The following is a 19606-nucleotide window of genomic DNA, read 5'->3' as shown; positions in this document are numbered from 1 at the left end:
GGCTAAGTGTTAGTGTACACCCACCGTATTTGACCATTTATACACACAGCACACACCCACAGGACTAAGTTTTAGCCACTTTCACTAAACAGTAGTATCTCTGGTTTCGTATTTTCACAACCTGTCAGCTATAACTGAGATGATAGCGGCACGTAAAACGGGTGACCCATTAACACATACTCTCTTCATATTTATAAAGAAAGTCATTTAGGATAATATTTAAGTCAAACCTTGAAAATATAAATTATAAATAATTCTTAAGTTATTGAGTTTGAAAAGGTAAAAATTATATGAATATTGAAAAATACTTTCATAATAGTATACATATATCATTTTTAAATAAATATTTTTATAGAAACAAGAAGTCAAAGTTGTATTTTGGAGACCGTGTCGCTGTCCTAAACGACTTCTTTTACGAGTACGGAGGGAGTAATTAATTAAGTATTAGCTATAAAAATTTTAAAAATAAATTTATTTAACTTTTTAAAGAAACTTATATATTGGAATTTTTTTTAAAAAAAATAGACAATTTAATAACTTGAGAAACGTGTAAACAGAAAATGACTCTTCGGATAGTCCTGCTCGAACTATCTCCGGCAAAGGTTTAGTGTAAAACGCATGAATTTATCAGAGAATATCATACGAGATCTTTATAGGAATTTATCAGAGAATTCCCATGTTCCAAACCATGCCCAATGTTCAGTCTGTGTGCGAGATTGAGATGACCATGCAACGTGCTGCCTGCAGTCCTCTCCTGCAATTGCATTCAAGTGTTCTCCTCCGCTAAAATGCAAGAACTAGTTGTTTCTCTCGGTACTAGCTACCACATGGTTTCAGAAGCCATTCTCGCTCAGCTGTTCTATGTACAAGAATTGAATGGAGACATGTAGGCAATTAATGGGATTATGTATCATTAGCACGGCCTAGATGACCTCAATCTTTGCATGGTCCACGCCTACGATAGCAACAGTAATAGTATCTGGCATCGCCCTTCTTTTCAGCCAACTTAGCCCAGGAATGTACATCATGAGTTATCTTTACCATTAAGTTCAGCGCGTATTCATTTCTTGCTTGCAACTGCAGCCCCGTATCCGTGTGGGGCATAACTGCAAGCGCTGTTCTCAAATGCCCATGGCCCAGATAAATGCTTGGCAAGCTCAGAATTCACATGCATCCAACTATTCAAAGTTCCTGTATGGGTTCAATGGACGCAAATGCTCATGAAGAGAAGGTTACTTGGTGGTAGTACGGACTGTGTTACATCAAATTTAGTTACGAGAAATTCTACTATATTTTACCAACACAATCTCTTTCGTGCCATTCCGGAAAGCATATCTTGCCCACTAAAATGCATCTTCAAATACTAGAATCACAACGATAGATGTCTTAAGGACAATGTGTACACTATGGTGGAGCTTGTGCAGGGATCGTGCTGTTCGGGAGTGACCAATACTCAAAAATAAGCTAGAGTCACCCCACCTAAGGCAGCCGCGATCTAGATTGGTCGCTAATTAAATTGCATAGTTCAGCAGCTGCTGGAGATTGGAGTAGGGGTTCTGCCACCTGAGTCATCCACCCCTTGAGCAAGGCCACAATATGAGAGTTGAGGGATGGTATTTGGGCACGTGTAAAAAAAATATCCACGCCAAACATTGGATAGCAAACAATAAGTTAACATGGATGACATGAGGAAGAAAATGACCTATACAATGACACATTCTAGAAATTGGAATTGAGTAGAATTCTCTTGAATATTTTAACTTGACTCCTAATCAGAGTTTACAAAACCATTTGAAGGTTGGATTGTGAAACACAGTGGACTAACGAAATTCACATATTGATATTTGGATCTTGATGATCCGTTTCGAGTGAATCGATAACGAATTTTGATCGTTTGTAACGAAAATGATCGATTTGAAGCAAAAATTGTACATATTTTTTGGGGAACGGAAAAAAGCCATACATAATATTTTTGTTAAACTGTTTGGTTGACAACCAAAAGGTTCTATGGAAAAATGAAAATTAAAAAAATAAAAGTAAACAAATTTGAAAAAATGACGGAGAAGAGAGAAACATTTGGCATGGCATTATAATTTTGGCATACCAGATTATAGACAATAAAGTTGACATTGATGTGATTATGCACGTATACAATTAGAAACATTAGAAGAGCAATTAGAAAGTTTAATATCCATGCCATGATCAACACTATTATAATGTCAATCACACAACGTTATATGAAAACAAAATATTATAATGTCCATGACATAAATAGCATAATAGTAACGGGTGTTCACAGTTAAAAGCATAGCTATGATTGAAAAGTTAATTTAAGTCCGTGAGCTCATCAATACTTAAAACATTTAAAGTCCATGACATCATCAGCACTGTTATAATGTCAATGAAATAACATAATATTATAATATCCATGACATCAACTATATAATAGTGGAATGTACATAGTTAAAAGCATTATAACTAGAAACAATATTACAATAATCCAATACATAATTAGAAACATTATAACAGTAATCCAAAATTTTAAAGTGCCAGCACCAACATTATTACTATGTCATCAAACAACATAATATGACTGAAGAATATTATAGTATCCATGAGACCATGACATCAATAACATAATAGTTTGAATTTCAACAAAATATAACAAAGTGTTGTTCCTTAATTATTGTTGAAGTATCAAAATTCACATTTTTAACAGATTTTGATGTCATGTAGCATTACCATGATTGTTTTTTTTTCAAATCTTCTCCATATTTTTCAGCTTGAATTTGAATTTTTGCGAATTCTACCGAGTTCCCTTCTTTTTCAGGATTCAAACCAGCTCACATCGATCAAAAACTGCAAAAAGAAATGTGGTGTTCGTTGAATTTGCGAGCCCTGCGGCCAACTCTGATCCAAATAGCTAGCAGCCAGCCAGGGGGTCATACCTAAATGCTGTCACTAAAAAGACCAGATATCGAAATAGTGCCATCTTGGCTGCAGCCATCTTTGCAGTACAAGCACAACATGAACAGTATCAAACACGACATTTCCTTTAGACAGCACAAGATAACTGTACTATTTAGTCTGGCAGCCCAAAAGAAAAAGGTATGGCTAAACCATTACGAACCCTCTTTATCTAGACAAGCTGATATATACACTAACTTACATGGCGAGCACATAATAACGTATAGAAATAAATTTCAGCAGCACGGAAAACATAAAAAGACGCGTCTGTGATACATACACAATCCTGAAATTGGAGAGACTGCTTTGTTTCAGTAAATTTTCGGCTTCCGGACCCTCTGACTTCTCCGGCTATTCACCGCCACCAAGACTGCCTTTTCAATCCTCGGTTTGGAGGGGGTGCTTTCGCTTATATCCTTCCTTGCAGCACAGGATGAATTCTCAGCTTCCTGATTCTTGGTAGATGAGCATGACTTTCCAGCTTTTCGCTTCTTTCCAGTTGAGTGAGTCTTCACAGCTTTCTTCCCTTCATCTGGGGCTGTGGTCTCCTCAATTTTCAGCTTTTTTGCAGCTGGGGATGTGCTCTCAGTTTTCTTCTTTGTAGCAGGTGTTTTAGAGGCCTCTTTACTCTGGGTCAATCCAGATACAGGACCACTACCCTCCTTCATTTTAAGTTTTCGCCTCCTCTTTCCAGAGTAGACATGCTTCAAAGCTGGTGGTTTTTCAAAAACCGGTTCTTGCTTCACCACTTGACCAGGCGTACTCCTGGCTTCCAGGGAAACAGAAGCGTTCTCAACTCTGAATGGAGCTGAAGTGCTTGTGACTTCAACAGGGGAAGAGTTACTTCCAACTCTCAAATTAGCAGTTTCACAGACCTTCTCTGTTAGTTCTAATGATTTATCCATCGGCTGCTTGGCGTTCTCAAATGGCTGGTATCCTTCATTGGCTGCTTGATTGTCTATGAGGACGTCATCATTGTCCTGTGAAGAGTAAGCTAACATTGAAAAACTTGACAGCCCAACCAAATAATTCTTGATCACAAACAGTTGTAGGATGAAGAAATAAAGAATATGAGATAATCAAAACTATCTGGGCACTGGAATTCCATTGTTCCAAAGAAATACAACATACTAGAACTGCATAGCGTAACCAAAGAGTGAATTCCTTTAGCACATCGAACTGATTTCCTTCAATTCTGCAAGAATCCTACTCCCTCCATTCCAAAATATAGCAACCTAGTACACGATTAGACACCACCTAATACTACGAATCTGGACAGATTGCTAGATTTTGGGACGGAGGGAGTAACAAATACTGCACTAGTCCAAGGCAACTCATGTCATGCATTACCATGCTGCACATCTGACATGGGTCCCAATCCCATGTTTTTAGACTTACAATCAGCGACTCCACTAGGTTGGGTGAGGGGAACAACAAAGTCAATAACCCTACTTTACCACTAACGTAAGAACCATATGCAGAACGTAGAACCAATAATCAACTATAATTGTATCCGTGAGTGGCCCACATGCACACCTAACTCCAATTCTTGTTCCACTGGAGAATAACACTTTTTGACACGCATTATTTATTGGAATTCGATCCAAGAAATCCACACTATTTTAATAAATGCAAAAAAAGAAGTGCTATTCTCTCTACTGTTAATGGGAAAATTGAGGATTGTCATCCCCAATATTGTCAATTGAACATTCGTTCAGTCTAGTCAAAACATTTGTATGGAAGTTAAGTAATCAAATAAAAACATCATAAGGAAAGGATCAAGGACTTACTTTGCACAAATCTCCCATATGACCATTTGGAAGGAGTAAATCCACAGTGATGGCTTTCTTATGTGACTGGCACCTCTCTCCACTTTTTTCTTCGCTACTGTACATTGTAACTTCTGTTTGGCAATCTGGTGCCCTCTTAGACAAAGTAGATATTACTGCATGAGCTGGTTTATCCTCTTCCTTCGATAAAATGTTTAGATTCTTCTTTTTCTTTGATTTACTATATCTATCTTTCTTATATGAGAATGACCGTTTTTGAGTCCTTAGCCTCTTCTCAGACACCTTGATATGGGCATGGTCCACCAAGGAAACCATGTTTTCTTGTTTTGAACGAACCTTACTGAGACGATCTTGTAGCCGAAGAACTTGGGACCGAATACCATCAATTGTCAAAAGAAATTTCTGCAGTGTGAGTTGCTCCGCAACCATATCATATTCCTTGGGCTCAAGCAACCCAACAGTATGGATCCCACCTTTAACATCATTGCCAACTGTAGGAATCGATCGTATAAAGAGTTAGCGTTGGCAATGAGAAATCATGTAAAATTCAGACATTAGGTAATGAAGATAGATTTCATTTTGCAATGCCAACATAACCAATGTCTGAATAGCTCAAGTATGCTGCCCTTCATTAGTTCAATCCAAAATTATAATGGATAACACTAAAAATAAAAGTACGAAGATACCAAAATGTTTACATCGCGGTAAGGAAAGATGTGGGTAACACACTGACAATGAGATGTATACTACTTTTAATCATTAACAAGACACATACATTTTACCAAGGATACCAGCAAGGTGTCATTTATAGCCAAGCTTTTCTCCGTGACTGTGAACTTACCATTGGGGCTTGTGGGCGTTCCAGCCCCACCTAAATTGGAACTCCCCAGGTACCCAGTCCATAGACACTAGCAAGCTAATTCAAATAACTGGCAAGGGGCAGCAAGTACGCTTGGTCTTAGACATGGCTGGCAGCTGGGACTGGGAAGAATAAGATGCCACACTGGGCTGCCTTGGTCTTAGATTAACTGGTCAGGCTTAGAAGTTGGGTGGGTCATCAAACTTCTACCTTATGTTTACCACCTAATTTGGGCTAGAGTTGCATTGTTCTGTTGATTACCTGGGTAATGGATAGTCAGGAAATGGGAGTGATCTCAATTGGGACCTGGGAAAGACTTAAAGCATAGCATGCGGACAGGCAATGAATGATTGGGCGATAGGGCGTGGGTTGCCCGCACGGTTTCTAGGCAAGGACGTCAACACGCATTGGTGGACACCAGGCTGGGTCCTGGTCAACTGTGCTGGCAATCGTGGCGAGGACACACATGCCATTCTGATTACTATAGGCTGCGCAGATGAATCATTCAACACCTAGTTATTAGTGCATTGTACCTGATCATCAGTACAGTGTTGCTATGGTCTATTTCAATGTTGTGTTTTTAAGTATTTAGAAATTAAAAATGCAGCAAAATGTTTTACATTTTTCATCTCCATTTGGTTGATAAGTTCTTACACATTCAAGGCCATACCATCCATTAATACAACAAAGAGGAGATGAAAACAAGCAGCTCAATCGGGAGAGGAACCTGTGAAGTGTAGGGGAGAACTTGCGACACGCAAGCACTTAGCTAATGATAGATTTAACAGTCCTTAAGCTCCTAAAGACTCTATTATCAATTAACCACTAGAAATGTGACACACATAATTAGGTAAATTGCAGATTGGTTTAATGCAAATTTTTGCTAACTACAATGCTTCCTGTGTAAACTCCAGCACAACTATACAAGTGGACACACTACCATATACATACCTGGGCCACTGCTATCGTCATCAATTAAGATGCCATCTGTTTCAGCACCCTTATTCTGTTTATCTGTTAAAGAATGCAAGAACTTCATTACCAACAAATAGGAACCTGGTGCAAGATTAGACAATGCAAGAAACTGTTATCCTATTCCTAGAAAAATGAAATGAATGCCCTACCAAAGAAGTATGACAATATCTCGTGCTTCTTGATGTACAATGAGGTATTCACAGTTTCTTCAAGTCTTCTCCTCTTTCGCCTCTCCATACAACTATTTTCACGGCTTTTGGAAGACTGTGCTGATTCTGACCTAGAACCATTTGTCATGTTTACTGCCTGCTGCAATTCTTTTCCTTTGTTGATTAGAGCAAGCTCTCGGTCATACTTCGACACTTGAGATAAAAGGTCCTTCATGCGCAACTCTAACCACTGACATCTCCACATCATTGGGCGGACAGCACTCCTCCACTCAGCAGTTACCTTTTTCTTTCTGAAAGATAGTTTGTACATGTTAAACACTGACACAATATGAAAGCATATTAAAATTAATAGAATTTTTTTCATATGAAGTTACAGTGGGACTCAACTCTGGTATACTGATATGTATGTTACATTCACGACTTGGAAGTATAATGTTCTTTTTTAAAAAAAATGAAAACGTGTGTATTTATAGCAAAGCTAACACATATAATGCATTTAGATTGTGGGAGTAACTTATGTTACATACACAAATTTAAAGCAAAATGTATGAATTTTGATTGTGTTACATACACAAATTTGAAGAAAAATGTATGAATATATGACAAAGATCAACATGGCATGATATGTCTTCAGGTTGCACGAGGAACTTATGTTACATGCGCAAAACAGAAGCATGGCATATGAATATGTGACAAATGCTAGCAAGAAGGTATGCATATGAATGTGACAAAGCAAGAAGGATGGCTATGATCTTTGAGATCGAGCCATCAAGGTACGCAATGAACAAACTGGCTGCTGGTTCATGTTCCTGGCCATGCTAGCTCTATGCATCCATGAGTTGTCAGTTCGGAGGATATCTGTAGACATCAAGTAGCTGCCCAGGCTCAGCGCCGACCCTGTTCTGATTAGACCTGCCAATGGGGAGGGTATATGAGTATTACCCGGCCATACCCATCCCCAATTCCGCATACCCATAAAACAGAATCCCCAATCTTACCCTCCCCAATTTCCCCATTAATCAAATTACCCATATACAGTGGGTATTTGGGTAATTGGGTAGAACGATCTAACCAGGAAGCAAAGCAAAGAACTAGCAACAATGGAGCCAAGATCTTGGAAAATGCAGAGATGATGAATTTGGCCATGGTTTTGTCAGGCCGTTCTCCAAGAAGCCAACGTATCTGGCCATTCACCACCGTGCCGCCAAGGCACCACCCAAACCTGAGGAGGATCCAGGAGGAGCCACACAGCTGGCAGCAGCAGAAGAACGGAATGGGAATGTACACGACATCACTCTGCGGCGTGCACCGTGCTGCACAGGTTCCGCAAGGCCGTGGACGAGCGCATGGACACTTCGCTCCGGCAGGAGAACCAATCGTTGCTCGCCACACGGGGCTGTGTCTTCTCCCTCCTGCTGCTCCTCGTCAGGGATCACCTCGTCAGCGTCGCCAAAGAGGTCCGGCAGCTGCACGAGACTGGTGAGCTGACACGTCCTGCACTCCCGCAAGGTGTTCATCGAGGAAGAGGGATACGCCATGGTGTCAGCTTCTCTCAGGATTTGGGGAAGAAGCAACCGGAGAGAAAGATAAGATTGGTCAAACAGGTATACGGGCACCCCACCCCCCCCCCCCCCACCCTATTATAAATGGGTATATCCAGACCCAACCCATTTCTAATGGGTAAAGCAAATTTTACCCATACACTACCTGTTTACCAAGGGTATGGGCATGGATAAAGGTTATGGTTATCCCTCGGCAAGACTAGTTCCAAAGCCTCCATCTGGTACCCACCCCGATGCCGCTAGCGCTGAAGCTAACAATATGTGGGAGGAGAGGCGAGGAGTTAGCCAGTGTGCCATGTTTGCTCAGGAAGACTTAGGAAGAAGAGCAGCCCAAAGTACAAAAGCTTGGCAACAAAACATAGTCCAATGTGAAAAGGAGTGTTAAAGCCTAGTCCAACATGAAATTTAGGTAATAAAATATAGTCCAAAGTGCAATTCACTCTTTCTTTATTTTTTCTGTATGTATGCAATTACACAAGTTCACTTCTAAATATTCCTGTTTTTAATTGTCACCAATCTAAACATCTATGTTCCAATGAAATTCATGGATTCCCCAATCCTATGTTCTGCATTGTATTCATTTCCTATTCTTGTGTTTTCTTCTATTCTTAAGCTTTAATTTCTCGTGTTCTAATTGAGCCCTTAATTGGTTCACTGGTTATGACTGCTCCATATTCCAATTTGAGTAATTTCCATCAATTTTCATTACTCACAATTATTTATATTCTTTAACATAGTGTGAGAGAAGTCTGACAGTAATTTAAAAGGTCCCAATGTTCACTGTATTCAGAGTCTGCTATTATTACTGTTATACTTTCACATAAGCGCCATTCGAGGAAATAGGTACTACCACATTTTTGCATAAACTACATCTGTAAGACCAACAAGACTAAATCTGACACACTTATATCCATCCATACACAATAGATAAAATATATGGCCAACAAATAAAAAACATATGCAGCTGAAACAAATATTGAGAATGAGACTAACTGTACAAGTGAACAGGGCACCTTGTTAGTAAATAAATAACATCTGAAGTTTCACTTGGACATGATATACGAAGACATCTAATATTATCGAACTTTATATGCTCTAGTCATACAACTTTTAGATATACGAATCCTAGTTACGATATGGTTTGGCAGTTGAAACTTTAATACAACCTTCCTTTTTAAGATCCCCAAAAGCGCGGGAAACCTAACTGAGTAGTAAATTAGTCTCCAGTTGCCGTCTTATACTTGTTAATTTCCTCCAACAACAATAAAATCAATCTATCATTTAGTGCATACAAGGCATTGGAATCAATAAACAAGCTCACCTAGGCCGAATCAATGCTTGAACACCATCAGCATTCTCCGAAAATGGAGAATCCACTTCCGAACCACCATGGTCAGCCTCATCATCGGTCTCGCAGCAAGAGTTCCCAAATGAACTCGAGCATTCCGTGGTGTCCCCGTCTTCCTCGTCGTTTGCGGGATCAGCACTCGCCGCATCGATGTCATGCGAGGAGGATGCTACCGCCAAAGGGTCCGCGCCAGTAGGCTTGTTGGCAGGGGCGAGAAGGGCACCGTCACCCACGGGGTCATCCGCCGCGCACGCGTGCTCGGATTTCACCACCAGGCTCTCCCCGGCGCTGCTCCTGCCCTGAACATCCGTGGCTCGTCCCTCGCCGTCGGAGGAGTCCAACCTCTCGCCGGAGCCACCCCCGCCCTGAACATCAGCGGCTGGACCATGGCTATCCGAGGAGTCCAGGGTGGTAGAGGCTGCAGCTACACGAACACCGTCGGGCTTGAGGGTGTTGTGGCTCTTCCCCCCGCCACACTCCCCCTCCGCATCCACGGCCGGCGCCGGCGCCATGGCTGGTAGATGCACCTCGCAACAGCCCGGAAATCAGAATTCCGCTAAGAAATCCGGAATTCCTCTAAGCAAAACCGCGCCAGAATCGAGGAAACCCCCCCGGCACCTGCAGAGAGGAAAAGGAACACAGAGATTACGCCAGAGAAACCGCAACAGAATCCACGAACAGAAACAGCGCAGAATCGGACGCACGACGCGAGTAGAATTCGCAAACCTCGCGGCACCGAAACGAAAAATCCGATCCCCCCCCCCCCCAACCAAGCGGGATATATAAAATCCCAATCGAACAAAAAACCTAGGGCTAAAGGCCACCCGCTTATAACGAGCAGAGCACCGAGAGAACGGGGTTAGGGGTGGGGGGGATTCAATCGGCTGGAATCCGCGGGCGCGAGGGCCTCGAGCTCGAGGCGAGATCGATTTGGGGCATGGCCCTGGCGCTCGCCTTTCCTTCGGCGCCGCTTGGTTTTATTTCTTTCGGGAAGAGGAGAGAGAGAGAGAGGAGAGGAGAGGAGAGGAAAAGTTCCCAACAAGATGCAGCAGCGTCACGCTGATCAAAAAGCAAGGTGAGGTCGGAAACTTTGCTTGGTTCTCAGGAGGTGGCAGCAACTAGGTGGTGGATATTGTTTGTTTCGGGGCGGTGCTGTAGTTGTACAGGGTTTATAATGTCGAGATGACCTTCCGTTTTGGATTACGGCGGAATAACATTTTTTTACGAAATCCGGTATAAAGCCGATAGATTCCGAATAAATTTTATAAACCAAAATTTAAATACAAATTCCCTAAGCTTACCGATAAGCTCGCGAAAACCGGTCAGCTTTGGCGAAATCATCGAAATTTCAATCGGTAATCAGAAAAAGAGGTAAACTGATTTTTTTTTCTTTTTTTAATTCGTTATTCTTTTCTTTTCTACTGTAAATTTCAGTAAATACACGGAATACATCATTTTTTTTTGAAAATTTATATCCCAACAGGTTTTGTAAATATCATACTATTTATAAGATTTTATTTGATTATTTTTCTTTTTTTATCAATTCAAATTTAAATTTGGATGAAACTCACCAAAATGTCAGATGACTTCTACTTTCAAACCTCGTCGAAACCTCGAAATTTCATCCGATACGGCGACGATGCAATACTAGTACTAGTAGAGCCGTCCTCGTAGACGCCGAAGAAGTGGAGGCGCGCCGCGTCCGGACCCAACCCAACTACCCCGTGCTGCATTGGCCAGGGGATCAGCAGAATTCGTGAAAGACTCAAGGGTCAAGACTACGTCTTGGATTGCAGATTGACAGAGAGCCAGCGGCGTCGTCAAGCCCAAACAACTAATAATGTTTCTCGCTGATAGATTAAATTTTATAGGTGTCGACGACTATCGACGGTGCAGATGGCAGGAACGGAGCCCGGACGGTCGCTCGACCTACCCGGGAGGTAACTCCGCCACTATAGTTTGAGATCTTACATAATTTTTAAGTTACTGACATGTAAACCCTCTTTGTTATGAATCTATCTGTCCTATCTGTCAATGACCTAAAGTCGGGGCAAGTAAAGGATCCTCCTCCCTTGGATTGCAGGATGTGGCTAAGGATTTTCCCTTGATTTTGATTTAGGTTGAGGACATATGATCAGTTACGTGGATGGTTGTTGGGCTTGATGTCCCTTTTTTATTATTAAGTTAAAGATTTTATTTTGATTTTCGTCAGCATACTTTTTAACCAATATTTTTCGTGTGAAAACGTTTTATATAAAAGTAATTGCATGAAAATTTTCTATATAAAAGTAACTGTATGGTATGCTTTTTCAGTTAAAACTGTAACGTCTGCGTGAACCCCACAATCCCCAAGCTATTCGATACATGCTGATCAGCTCACCGAACAATGTCTTTTAGACGTGTTTGGTTTGTGGTCTAAATTGATCTTTCCAACTTTTATCAAGACTAATTTTTATCAATGTTAAATTTCGACATGGCTAATCTTGACAAGACAAAATTGTGTTGGGTTGAAACCAAAATAGCCTAAGCTAACTATTGAAATGACTTATTTTTTTAGGCATACCAAAATTTAACTTCAAAGTCACTAAACACTATTGAAATTGCCAAATATTGGTAAGGCCAATTTAGGCTACAAACCAAACCAGCCGTTAATCACACCTTTCATGTCCATGTCTTCCATTTTCATCATGTTTCATCGTATTCCAGAGTTACACTACCGAAGCACAAGTAACAAACATATTATCTTCACATTAATTAGATAAAAAAAACACTAAGCAATGGCCTTTCTGCATTCACGGAACAAAAAGGTTCAGCCAGTTGATGGATTACGGTTCTACAACCGATACCACTTTCTAGACATAGGCAATATAGTTTTATGAACCGTATTTGGTAATAAAATGTATAACGGAAAGGCATACCACAGAACAAGCAAAATGCTCGAGTTGGTAAATATAACAGTAAACATGCCAAATCCAGCAGATACCACTTCCTATCTGAAAGTACTGAATACAAGACCACAAGTTCTAGTTCTTCGATGGGATGCTCTCCAGCTCTTTCCTGAGCTGCAGAGAGAAGTCGTCATTGACATCATCGTCATCCCAGTCATCCTCCCATTGCTGAACTGCCTCGTTGCCTTCTTCCTTGTCATCCCATTCTGAAGTTCCAAAATGTATACGAGATGTCGTTAGAAATACAGTAACAAGTGTATGTCATGTGTATTATTTGAACAATAAATATACCAGTATATTGTTCGGGATGTTGCAAGGAACAGATTGAGATAAAAAAAATTGCATACTTATTGAAATAAACCCTGAAATGTTTTTGTGGCTGAACTACAGAGTATCATCTACCTATCATCTATATTGAGCATCATTTGACCATCAGAACTAAATGAAGCGTAATCGGACGGCCCAAAAAGAGTCACTTGTATGTCAAGAACTCGGGGCTGAAGGCAAATCACATCATCATAGGATGGAAATAAAGAAAATTGTTGCTGAACTTCTATGACAAACCATTCTTCATATGCTAGAGGAAAAAAATTGAAGCATGGGCAAGTGATAATTATGTACGAGCTTTGCGCTTATAGATACAGGAACCAATAAACATAAACATCATGAAAAAACACTGGTTCATACTACAAACGAGCCGACGTGATATACCGCTCGGACAGCACATTGGAATTCCCTAAGTTGCGGCATTGACACAAGAACAGATCCATAATCCTGATTTTTGGAGGGCGTAGACAGGAATTCTCTGACTAGTGGCGAAGTGCGACTATAATAATTGTACTGACACAAGAACGGATCCTTAATAGTACTGAATTTTAAAAGAACATAGACAGACAGAATTATGGTGAGCTAGTTTTATTCTTTTTTTTTTCGGGTAGTTTTGTTCTTGTTATTTACCAACAGATTAAAGCTACTAAGCTAGGTGAGTAATTTGACAGGGATGACAAGACACTAATCACCAGATCACTGAACAGACAAGTAGACCACACGATTGCGTTGCGGCGAGACCTCTTGCAAGAAGAGCAAATCTAGTAGGACGCGCTAGATCTGAAGTAGACCCATACATCACCAGCAGTATCATCATCAACAAAAAAGAATAGAGGACAAGGAAACGGATCGGTGCATGCCTTGGTCGATCTCAAACTCCTCGAACTCGTCGTCGTCCTCGAGCAGGTCCATCTTGGCCGCCTCCGCCGCCGCATCGGCCTTCGCCGTATCCGCCATCGGGGATCCTACAACCGCAAGAAATTAACCCCCGCCGGACGCAACGGATCCCCTGGATAGGATAGGCAAGGATCGGTGAGGCCAGCGAAAATTAGGGTTTGGATCCAGGAGGGAATCGGATGAACTGAACGCACCTTGGCGCTGGAGCTCGCGCGACCGCCGATAGGAGTCGATGTGCTTTGCTTGGGGTCGGGGAAAGGAGAAATACGGTAGTAGACGGGAGACGCCAGCCACGGCACGAGCACGATGGCAAATGGGCCGTCGTAGCACCACCTAGGCATTATGGGCCGGTAAGGCATGGCGAGCACAGCACGGCGCGGAGGCCGTCCGCCCAAGTCATATTTCCTCTTAGGAATAAGTTAACTTTGGCTCCCCTAACTAATGATCGAATCTAATTCGTATCCCTGATCCGCAATACCGGATGACCCCTCAATTGTCAAAACCGGTGTAATTTGACTCCCACGGTGGTTTTGGATGACGGTTTCACTGACGTGGCAGCGTTGACTTGGTTTTCGTACTTCGTGGCGTTTAGATGGCATTAGAATTAAAAAAATAATAGATGATTCCCCGCGCTTTGCTGCGTAAATTACTAATCAATTCTCAATATATATTTTTTTGACAATCAAACTAGAAGTAAAAAGGAAAAAAATAATGAAACATTAGGGTTTATCAGTACTTATCATGAAATAAACAAATGATACACGCGCTTTAATGTGAAACATATTGATAATTTTATGTTAAATATTATAAAAAAAATAATAGATAGATTTGTTAAAATATTGTGCAAATGATGTGAGGGGTGATAATTGGATATGCTTGTATGTTGATTGCATAATTAAATAAATTTGTAGATGATGTTGTATGCTCGCATGAGGTTAAATATGTAATTATTGCTAGTGGGTGATGATGTAACATGGTTGTGTGTTGAGCTTTAAACTTAGTGGGCTATAACTTTATAGAAAGTATAGATATGTGAGACCCATTTATCATTCACGAAAAATATTGTGGACCCACTGCCATGTGGGACCCACATGTTAGCCTACCTCTTTAACCCCCCCTTCCCCCTCCCTCTCTTCCCCTTGAGCCGTGGCGATGGCGGAGTGGCACCAGCGGTCGTTGGAGCGGCGGTGGTAGGCGGGTGAGGGGATTGCAGCGGCGAGTGGCGGACTTTGCGAGCGCGAATGGGCGCACCATCTTCACCTAGCAGCTTGTCTAAGGAAAGGTTCCACACCTTGTCCCTGGCGAGAGTGGCGACACGGCGGACGATGAGCTCGGAGGAGTTCCCGAGGCTCTCGGCGACGCCGCCGCCGTCACCACCACCACCACCACCTCGCCCCCCCCCCACAACCACCCCCTCCCGTAGCGACGGGAGGGCACTGCTGCCGCATGCTCGTCGTCGCGCCACTGGATCGGGAGGGGCCCACCCACGCCCATCGACCTCCTATCTCATCCGTTGCTACCGCCGGCTTTCGTCCCCACGCCCATCATCAAGGCCCTCGTGACCTCAATGAAAAGAAGAAGAAGCCCTCTCCCGGTGCCGCAATCGGCCGGTTCGCTCCATCGACCATCGGCTGGCCCCTTCGCTCCCTCTACCATTGCTGCTCGCCACCACAATCCTAGCCCCAATCTAGCCACAATCCCCTTAGTTCACCCATCGCCGCTCGCCCGCTGCAATCTCCCTCAATCTGCCTCACCGTCCGGTTGCCCCTCCTCCGTCGCGCTCATCTACGACGCTCCGCCGGCTGGGGAAAGATCAGGAGCGAAAGGATGGCGCGGCTCCACCTCAACTACCCCCTCAACATGAGCGCCAGCGCCGAGTCTGCCGCTGCCTTCACCACCCACGACTACGGCATGGCGGCGCGTCCTTGCCCGAGTTGCCGTGAAGAGAAAGGGGGAGAGAAAGAGAGAGAAGGGAGAGAGAAAGGGAGGAGGAAGGGAAGGACATAGGATGACATGTGGGACCCACCTGTCAGTGGGCCCTATAATTTTTTTTTGTAAATGACAAATGGGTACCACACTTTTTTTAATTCTAATATCACATAAGCGCCACATCAACACCACGTGGAATAAAGACCAAATCAAAACCGCTACATAGGCGCCACGTCAGCAAAACTATCCTTCAAAACCGCCTAGGGAGTCAAATTGTACCCGTTTTAATAGTTGGAGGTTCAAGATATCCAGTATTGTAGTTTAAGGATATGAATCAGATTCGGCCGCTAATTAAGGGAGTCAAGTAAACTTATTCCTTCCTCTTATTTCCCAAGTGAACCAATCGGCCAGTCCACTCGACGTAGGTCGAGTGTAAAAGCGGAACACCTTCATCGCCTCTCTCGGGTGAATGCCTTTGGCCGTCACGGTAGGCGCGATTTTCGCGGTCGCAATAATGTTGATTGAGCGCGTGCCTCATATCGCTAGGAGTGTGGGCGCAGTGTCCGTCGTAGTAGGAGTCACCATGATGGTCACTGTCGTGCTGCCGGTCGCGAGAGTCGACCGACTGATCCAGTCATCGTCTTTCATGATGGTGTAGATTAGATCTGGTGTGCCCTCTGCTGCGCTCGGGAGCATGCACGACAATCTCTGGTGGGAGATCTGGTCAAAAAAAAATCTCTAGTGGGAGACGGGTCTGGGACGGTGTCTCAATCGTAGATTCCTCAGGCCGATAGCTGCCTCCAACTTCCGGGGGGCACTATTGCAGCGATCATAGTCTTGACTTTGTTCAGGATAGGCCTGAAGTTAGCCGGAGCCGCGTCAATAATGGTGCAAGGTGACTACCGCTACCTTGTTTTGTTGAGGTGTAACGAAGACATTAGTGTTGTCGACTCGAGTCTGAAGCATTCTATTGTGAGAGGCACGTCCAGCATGAGCTAGATCTCGCCTCATGCGTTCTTCCTCTTCCCTGCGCTTGCGCTCCTCTTCAAGTCTAGCGTGTTCCTCTTCAGCTTCTCTGGCTAGCCGGGCAACTTCCTCTTGGTTCAGCGAATCTGCCATGAACACACCAAAAAGGAATTGGGTGTAGTCGTCGTTGAACTATGAGCTTCCTAGACTTTCGGTGGTGCGGTCGTCATAGACGTCAAAAGAGCTGAGAAAGTTGGCAATCTCCGTGTCCGAACAAGATCCGAGTGGTTGGAGCGTGACGCCCATCTCCCTGAAGCCCAATCTAGGCGAAGCCGAAGCTTGCTCAGATCGGGACCTAAGGGGATAGACAGATCCAGATTCGAACGTGGCAGAGGGGGAAGTTGCATGATGACCTGAGGATATGCACTGGTGATGGTGGAAAGATTGCGAGGGCGCACTGATGTAGATGAATCCCCCGAGTGGTTTGAAGCCAGCCTAGAAGATAAAGTGTTGGAGTACATCTCGGCGGAATTTGGTAAGCCAAACGGTGCCGAGTGGTCACGACCTCTTCCCCGACTAGTTCGAATCCGAGTCAAGAAGAGAGATGTTGCCGAAGTTGTCAGTGATGAAGTCGAGACTGCCAAAGCGGTAGGCCTGCCCTGGAGGGAAGGAGAAGGAGTTGACTCCTGGAGTAGAACCCATCGTACTTGTCGACGGAAAACTCGACGCAACCCCTACCTGGCGCGCCAATTGTCGATACTAGGAATCGACAATATGAAAAGGGGGTAGTGCACGAGAGCTAAAGTAGATGGGTGGAAAGACAAGGGTTTAGGCAGGTTCAGGCCCTCTTGACGAAAAGTAATACTGACTCTTGTTTAGGGATTTGACTCCACCGAATATTGTATTGATCTGACGACCTTTAGTGTGGTTATGCCCTCAAGAGGCCTCTTGCCCACCTTATATAGATCGGGAGCGGATTACAGATACAAACCTAACCGAATAGAGAATATATTTTACGATATTCCCGATTAAGACTTTAAACCGTTTCCTTAATACTCAAGGAAACGTAATACCCAAGTCATAATCCGTTACATATTTTAGAGATATAACATATCCCCTATAATCAGTCGAATAAACTAGCCGTACGTGTAGGTATATGGTACTCATAATCTCCACAACAAGTTTGCTCGGTTCGCTCTACATGGATGCAGACCGCAGTGAGTTCACATTGTCGATGGTGGATATCCGTAGACCGGATAAATAGGGTATTTGGATACATTGGTACGAGGATCTACACGATACGACATCAAGCAAACAAGAAGACAAGGATTATACTGGTTTAAGTCCCTTGTAAGGTAATAGCCCTAATCCAATTTATATGAGATTGATATGGAAAGACCACATATTACAATAGAGAATTGATGATCTCGAGATTAACGGCGAGATCCCTATCGAGATGGGTTCGATGAGATCTCCCGACGAGTATGTTTCGCGTCATCCGGATTGTAGGCTATGGTGGTTGTATTGGTGCTATGATTCAATGATCCAGACCCTTAGGGGTGTGTCTTTTTTATATCGTAAGTCACCTTAGTCTGTAAGTAGAACTCGAAGACAACTGACCCTCCACAATATAGTATAAACCCAATCCTTTCTGAGTAGGACTCGAAGACAACGGACCCTCCACAATATAGTATAAACCCAATCCTTTTTAAGTAGGACTCTGACATTTCTCTTCTCGTGAGGATAGTTTCTATATCACCTCGTAAATTTTGTTATTGTACACGAAAATATCTCGTATATGCAAAGATATGTTATATCCGTATATTCTATAAGTCGTAGGATATGAGGTATGTCTTATTTGTAACCATGGCACACATACCCTCCTGGCGACAAGGTACATTTCTAAAAACCAATGAAAAGGTATATTTCCAATTTCTTTTCATAGTACTAATTATATTATTACTTAATTGAAGAGGAGTACGGTCAAAACAAGAAAAATAGATATATATTTTTCTATGATTTAACTGGAATATACACGTTTAGAAGGGAATGACAGAAATACCGTTATCGCAAAATGGAAGTGCGAGGCCGGGAGGTGAGTGAACGATACCTCGCGCGAGTCTCGCGCGGCTAGTCCGCGAGACCGCACAAACTCACGCGATTAATTAATTAATTAGAGTCGTTAGCAATTAATTATTATTTCTTTAATTAAGATCATCAGTAATTAATTACTCGCTAATTAGTATGATTAATTGCGTCATTAGCTGCCAGTGCGGCCCACAAGTGAGACCAAGGCTCAACGGCCATCTCGCTCGGCCAACTAGTGACACCGAGGCTGGTCTCGCATTTTAACCTTGCCAGACCGCCCCTGCCATCGCGCTTTCGTCACTATTGTGTGTTCGTCTTGTGATTTAGTCGCGATTTTGCGCTGCCGAACCGTGGCGACGGTCTATTTGTGATTCCGTCGTGATTTCACACTGCCGAACCACGACGATGGTATGTTTGTGTAAATTTGTTCGCATCTAGTATATTTCTAAAAACTTCAACAGTATGATTTCAAAATTTTGTCGTCAAAAAAAAAAAGGGGAAAATGGATCTCAAGGAAGAGGAAGCCCACTTAGGAGGCACCCAAAAAAGGTAAATCAGATCCGTTCTACTCCCTCCATTTCAGGTTACAAGATGTTTTAACTTTGTTTAAAGTTATACTGCTTATATAAGTTTGACATTACCAAATTAGTTGTATTAAATTAATAATTACATATTTTTTATAATAAATTTATCTTAGGTTGAAAATATTACTATTGCAGTTTGACTTTAACCAAAGTCAAAACATCTTATAACCTCAATCGGGTTATAATCGGAGGGAGG

At 42.7% G+C, this 19606-nt stretch overlaps 2 protein-coding genes across 3 annotated transcripts; both read right to left on the bottom strand.

Moving 5' to 3' along the window:
• Positions 1–3028: 3028 nt before the first annotated feature.
• Positions 3029–10708, bottom strand: LOC4327265 (uncharacterized). 2 transcript variants are annotated; one of them, XM_066309163.1, is made up of 6 exons: positions 10376–10708; positions 9645–10289; positions 6741–7051; positions 6568–6630; positions 4758–5248; positions 3029–3947 (listed from the first exon to the last, which is right to left on the bottom strand). In XM_066309163.1, the coding sequence occupies exons 2-6, from the start codon at positions 10181–10183 to the stop codon at positions 3279–3281; spliced, it is 2073 nt and encodes a 690-aa protein (XP_066165260.1). In that variant the 5' UTR covers positions 10184–10289; positions 10376–10708; the 3' UTR covers positions 3029–3278. The 2 variants fall into 2 exon arrangements, with proteins under 2 accessions (XP_066165260.1, XP_015615608.1); XM_015760122.3 differs by having other exon boundaries at positions 10398–10708.
• Positions 10709–12399: 1691 nt separating this feature from the next.
• LOC4327264 (protein DELETION OF SUV3 SUPPRESSOR 1(I)) lies at positions 12400–14111 on the bottom strand. Its single transcript, XM_015760132.3, has 3 exons — positions 14038–14111; positions 13807–13955; positions 12400–12825 (listed from the first exon to the last, which is right to left on the bottom strand). The coding sequence occupies exons 2-3, from the start codon at positions 13901–13903 to the stop codon at positions 12695–12697; spliced, it is 228 nt and encodes a 75-aa protein (XP_015615618.1). The 5' UTR covers positions 13904–13955; positions 14038–14111; the 3' UTR covers positions 12400–12694.
• Between the last annotated feature and the right edge of the window lie 5495 nt (positions 14112–19606).

Source organism: Oryza sativa, chromosome 1 (assembly GCF_034140825.1).
Source record: "Oryza sativa Japonica Group chromosome 1, ASM3414082v1".
Taxonomy (NCBI): domain Eukaryota; kingdom Viridiplantae; phylum Streptophyta; class Magnoliopsida; order Poales; family Poaceae; genus Oryza; species Oryza sativa.
Note: the sequence above shows the minus strand (reverse complement) of the source record. Positions and strands in the feature narration are given on the sequence as shown.